General features: G+C 31.7%; 1 protein-coding gene across 1 annotated transcript; it reads left to right on the top strand.

Annotated features, from left to right (window-relative positions):
- The first annotated feature begins 2,317 nt into the window (after nt 1–2,317).
- Nucleotides 2,318–4,963, top strand: LOC145053782 (indole-3-pyruvate monooxygenase YUCCA2-like). Its single transcript, XM_079001878.1, has 4 exons — nt 2,318–3,073; nt 3,661–3,909; nt 4,078–4,200; nt 4,520–4,963. The coding sequence occupies exons 1-4, from the start codon at nt 2,390–2,392 to the stop codon at nt 4,751–4,753; spliced, it is 1,290 nt and encodes a 429-aa protein (XP_078858004.1). The 5' UTR covers nt 2,318–2,389; the 3' UTR covers nt 4,754–4,963.
- Nucleotides 4,964–6,263: the final 1,300 nt, after the last annotated feature.

Here is a 6,263-nt window from a genome sequence, read left to right as displayed (position 1 = left end):
AATTCACTATGTACTCACCTTAGTAGCTAGGCATGTCTAGCCACACTATCCACTTGCTCTTACTCTTGATCACTCAAACGTATTCTTCAATCTGTATAGGATGATCAATTAAAAGATTAGTAATTAGTCGTCATATCATCCATAATATATCAAGTTCCTACTTTTCTTTCCAAACAATTTTAATTTCATATATTATTCAATCTCTACAAAATGGCTCAATCATGAAAATTTGAAAAAAAAAATTATTATTATTATTTTTATTTTTATAAGAAAACCTAGAAAAAAAAATTTCTTCAAAAATCATAAAAATTTAAGAGATACTTCTATTCAATATATACTATTGATTTTGTGAAAAAAAAAATTCAAAAATAAGTTTTTGAAATATTTATTTTTATTTTTAAAATTTATTAATTTTTTTAAAAATATTGAAGATAATATAATCTAAAATGTGATGATTCAAAATATTTATAATTAAAAAAAAAACTTTTGATTCAATTTGTTTATGATTGTGAATTTGTTATGATTTAAAAATATTTAGACTCAAATATTTTATCAAATTTAATTATATATTTCATGATTCAAAATTAAATAATTCAAAATATATAATAATCCATATTTTTTTGAACAAAAACTATATTTAATTTAATAGATTATTGATCCAAAATCATATGATTAAAAAATTATTTGGTTGAAAATATTTGATTCAAATTTTTATGATCCAAAAAATAATATGATTAAAAAATAGTATGAACAGAAAATATTATAATCTTTAACATTCTTTTTTTTTAATTTTAAAACCGTTAAACGTTAAATAGTCAAACTGATATTTGATTTAAAAAGTCAAAAAAAAATCGAAAATAAAAAGCAAAAAATAAAATAAAAATAAAAACATTAATATCTTCAACTATATAGTAAAGATATTAAAAAACAAAAAAATAAAAAATAATAATTAAAAAACAAAAAATAAAAACAAAAAAAATTTAAAAACTATAAAATCAAGCATATATTTGTTTAATTTTTTTTAAACTTTTTTTAACGAAAAATAGAAAAAAAAAAAAGGAAACCCAAAAAACCAAAAGAAACGAAAATAAATAATAAAACATACTTAAAAGACGTTCCATTAACGTTGCACTGCAAGAAATAAGAGTATTACCGGCGACAGACGTCACCGCTAAAGGTCCAACATGTCGCCGCTAAAGGTATTATAAGCGGCGACATGTCGTTGCTAAAGGGTCATCGTTGTTGGCTCGTCGCTGATGCTCCATTGGTCGCCATTGATGCTCCATACGTCACCGCTAAAATTACGTCGCCGCTGATGTTCTCCGTCGCAACTAAAGGTGTCGCTGCTATTAATATTTATTTCTATTCACACACACACACACACACACACACACACACACACATATATATATATATATATATATATATATATATATATATATAATACACATACAAAATTCACATATACATACACATACATAATACACATATACATATGAAAATACATATACATAAAAATACATATATACATAGGATTGTACATACAAAAAAACATATACATACATAAAATACATTCAAAATACATATATAGATACAAATACACATACAAATACACATCCATATCTACAACACAAAATAAACATATAAATACACATCAATGCTACAAATTTAGTAAGGAGAAGTGAAAATGAAAGGAAAAGGAGAAAAATGGAGCAAAGATGGGTGAAATTGCGAAGTTCTTTGTCAAATTCCGATGAGGTCGACGATAATGGTGAGAAAGAAAGGAGAACACAGAAAAATGGAGCAGAGAGGGGTTTTATTGTCGATGGCCTTTAGCGGCGACGCGTAGTCTTTAGCGGCGACACATGGGAGGGAAAACAACTCAGAGTTTTCTACGTCGTTGGATCATCTCTTAAATCGACGGATGAGATTAAAATGACATGGATCGTCAAGATAAGCCTTTAGCGACGACGCATACTCTTTAGTGGCGACACACCGGAGGGAAAACAACGCGGAATTTCTTATGTCATCATAGTCGTGGAATCATCTTTTAAATCGACGGATGAGATTGAAATGACGCAGATCACCAAAATAAGCTTTTAGCGGCAACGCTTTTTGTCGCCGCTAAAGGCGTTGCTGCTATTGCCGGTTATTCTTGTAGTGTTGGTTGCACTCGGTTAAATCCATTAGTATATATATATATATATATATATATATATATATATATATATATATATATATATATATATATATATATATATATATATATATATATGGTCTTCTAGTCCCTATATTTTTCCTCATCCAAGGAATCAGCTAAGTAGCTAACTTCTTGTAGAATTTAGTGAAGTTTAACTAAAATTCTACTGCGTTGCATGCGTTTTAGATAATGGAAGGATATGCAAAAAGAGTACATGATCCTTATTTCCAGCCTCCGTTGCAGTCTGCAGTAGTTTCTGGAGACTCTCTTGCTAGCTGTGTGTGGGTGCCAGGGCCGGTCATTGTTGGAGCTGGACCATCTGGTCTTGCTGCTGCGGCTTGTCTCAAGAACCAAGGTATTCCGGTCTTGATTCTTGAAAAGACAAATTGTATAGCGTCATTGTGGCAAATCAAGACGTATGATCGCTTATGTCTTCATCTTCCCAAACAATTTTGTCAACTCCCGTTTATGCCTTTTCCTAAAGATTACCCGAACTACCCTACTAAGCAACAGTTCTTAGCTTACCTTGAAGCATATGCCAAAAACTTTGATTTGAATCCTGTTTTCAACACCATGGTAGTGAAGGCCGAATATGATGGTGTGTTTGGGTTGTGGAGGGTGCAAACAAAGGTGACTGAGTACGTTTGTCGATGGGTTATTGTAGCTACCGGAGAGAATGCCGAGGAAGTTGTACCTAAAATTGAAGGGATGAATGACTTCATCGGGCCAATTCTACATACAAGTTCGTACAAAAGTGGCGATTGCTTTGAAAATAAGAATGTTCTTGTAGTTGGGTGTGGGAATTCAGGCATGGAGGTCTGCTTGGATCTATGCAACCACAATGCTTGTCCATCACTTGTGGTTAGAGATTCTGTACGTACTTTAATTGTCTCTCTACTACAATACTACTCATCCTCATACATTATGTCTGCATGAAGAACAGTGACCATATTTCTTTTTTTTTTTTTTTTTTTTTTTTTCTATTTTCACGATAAAATATAATTATATGATTACTTTTATTTTATTACCAGGAAGATGAATCTAAAAATTTATAAAAGTATAAATTTCCGTTCACTTTAAAGTTTCTTGAATATATAAATTGTAGTAGTAAAATTCCAATGATTTACATTTTGGTGAATCTTGATAAATAATAGCAGTCAGATATTTCTTTCGTTGTAGTTTATGGATGGATTAATGTTAAAAGTAATCAGATATTATAAAGTCTCGGTTCTCTATTTATAGAATCTAACTATAAATGTGTTTAAAATCGCTTTCAACTTTCTTGGACTGCGTTTGCATGCGTGTTACTGCTTGCGTTTGAGATTCTCCCTTTTCTTGAAATAATTCACTGTTGAAAAGATTCTAAACTGCAAATATGAAATATCTCCACCTTCAATCGGCTTTTGTGACCCATTTTCCATCTGGAAACCACTTTAAATTTGTGTAATGAAACTTTCCAGTTGCATGTATTACCACAAGAGATGCTTGGGAGATCAACTTTTGGATTGTCGATGTGGCTGCTCAAGTGGTTCCCAGTTCGAGTAGTAGACAGGCTCTTGCTTTTTGCGTCACATTTCATGATTGGAGACACCGATAGACTTGGACTGAATAGACCAAAGCTCGGTCCCCTTGAGCTAAAGAACGTCTCCGGAAAGACTCCAGTATTGGATGTGGGCACACTTGCAAAGATAAGAAGTGGGGACATCAAGGTTCGACTCCATTCTTTCTTTCTTTTCTCTTATTAATTAAAAAAACTGGCCTTTCAAGACCCCAACTATAAGTTTGCTATAACTACATCTCTATGAAAGAGAGAATTAGTCATTTGGGGCACGTAATTCTTTCATTCACTGAACAACAAATTAAAAATCTTGATCTAGGTTTATCCAGGAATAAAGAGACTAGCACGCACTACTGTGGAGTTTGTAGATGGAAGAATAGAGAAATTCGATGCCATCATTTTAGCCACAGGTTACAGAAGTAATGTGACTACTTGGTTAAAGGTATGCTATAAAACCAACTTTAATATATATATATATATATATATATATATATATATATATATATATATATATATATATATATATATATATATATATACTTACACCAAATTTATGCTTACTAATTAATATTATCTAAACCACCATATATAAAAGCTGGTCTAGTTAGTGGATCACTTGGAAATTAATCACTTTAAACCAAATTTCCTCATTTTCGGGTTCAATCTTGGATGGCCTACCTTTTAAAAAAAAATAAAAAACTAGCATAATATAATCTTCCATTCTAAACATTTCCATTTCTCTATGATTTTTTATTTTGTAGGACACCAATTCATTCTTCGAAAAAGATGGGTTTCCCACAAAACCATTCCCAGAAGGCTGGAAAGGGGAGTGTGGATTATACGCGGTTGGGTTCTCAAAACGTGGGTTACTGGGTACATCCATGGACGCTGCTAAGATTGCGGAAGACATTGCGTGCCAATGGAATACAGACAAGAAGCATTTAAAATCGTTACGCCATCAACCACCGAAGCTATCCGTTTATATAGACTCCTAAAATAACTTATTTCATGTGGGCTATGATGAGTGTTAGATTCATTAGAGATGTTTAATTAATTAGGGGTTGTGTAATTTGTAATTGTTGTACATATAATGTTATCTGCACAGTAGGTGTAACTTATAATTGTTGTGAATATAATATATAAGGGGAATTGTACTTGGCTATAAAAATAGAAATGAATTTTAAATGAAAATTGAATTAATATGAATTGACGGATGAGAAATCTCGGTGCTAATTGTCTTAGTGTACTGTGAAAATTCCAAAAGATGAAAAGGTGGAGCTTTCGAATCTTAACCATGCCAATATGTCATGTATCTTTCGCACCTACGACTTATTGTACCGAAATTAACGATACCATAATGCAAACTATCATTCGTATGATTTCTTCCTTTTGATCAACTAATCATTATCAGACAACAATTCAAGAGTGAGTACAAATCCTTCTGCTAGGGACCATCTTTGTTCATCATATTCGTCCCAACGAAAGTGCCACCACATTGCATTAAGACTACTCCAATATTCATAATATTTCTGGTCAGGCTCCCAAAGAAAAAACAAAAGCTCAAATTCCAGTCTTTGAATAAGTGCTAATAATTGTTGAAAGAGATTAAATCTTCATATGAGTTGGAATTTCTTGCTTCCTTGATGAAGCTATTTAGAACAGAAAGGAAAAGGTCACCAAAAGCCCCAAAAATGTACCATGGTACTATTAATGTTTCTTTATGATAAACAATTCACTTTTGGCCATTTTTGACGGTCAAATAGTGTCCATAATTCCCAAGTTTTGTCCGTCAGTTTGTCATCTTCTAGATTGTAAGGTATGTTTTATTAACTATGCTAACCCTTTTTTCTTGAGGCATTGATTGTAAAATACCCTTGAATCACTTAATAGGCCAATAAATGCAAACCGTATCGACAAGGAAGGTGACGCAGAATGGAAGCCCATTAGATATATTCTAGCAGCGATTGAGAACCAAGACTACTAGAAAATAAAATCATTTCTATGTTAGGACCTTAATTTCAGTCAATACTTCCCCCGAAACCAAGGTTCTCAAGATCTGAATATCATATAGGGTAGTTTTTCATCCAAGAATACAGAGAGTGCAAATTTCCAAATATATATTTATTTTAAATAAAAATAGTGCGAGTCTCGTCGAACTTGGATAAATTCGAGAACAAGCAACTATCACATAGTTGAAAGAAAAGAAGTCACCCTAAGATTTCGGAGAGACGTGATAAGGTATCAAGAGCTAAAGAGATATGGTCACGTTCGTTACTAATAACACTGTCAATGACATAGCTTAAATGTGAACCAACGAACTACTAGAAAGCTATTTCACAATCAAATTATTACGAGTACCTTAAACTTATTAAGGGAATCAACAATGCGGATACTTTTTAAATGTCTATCAATTTTTTCCTACAATATATTGATTCTACAAAGTTTAATTACATATTACTAAAACTAATTAATAATATTTATTTAAAAATTGAAAACTTTCATGTT

Source organism: Lactuca serriola, chromosome 5 (genome assembly GCF_051521515.1).
Source record: "Lactuca serriola cultivar US96UC23 chromosome 5, Lser_US96UC23_V15, whole genome shotgun sequence".
Classification (NCBI taxonomy): Eukaryota; Viridiplantae; Streptophyta; class Magnoliopsida; order Asterales; family Asteraceae; genus Lactuca; species Lactuca serriola.
This window is presented reverse-complemented; position numbering and strand designations above follow the sequence as displayed.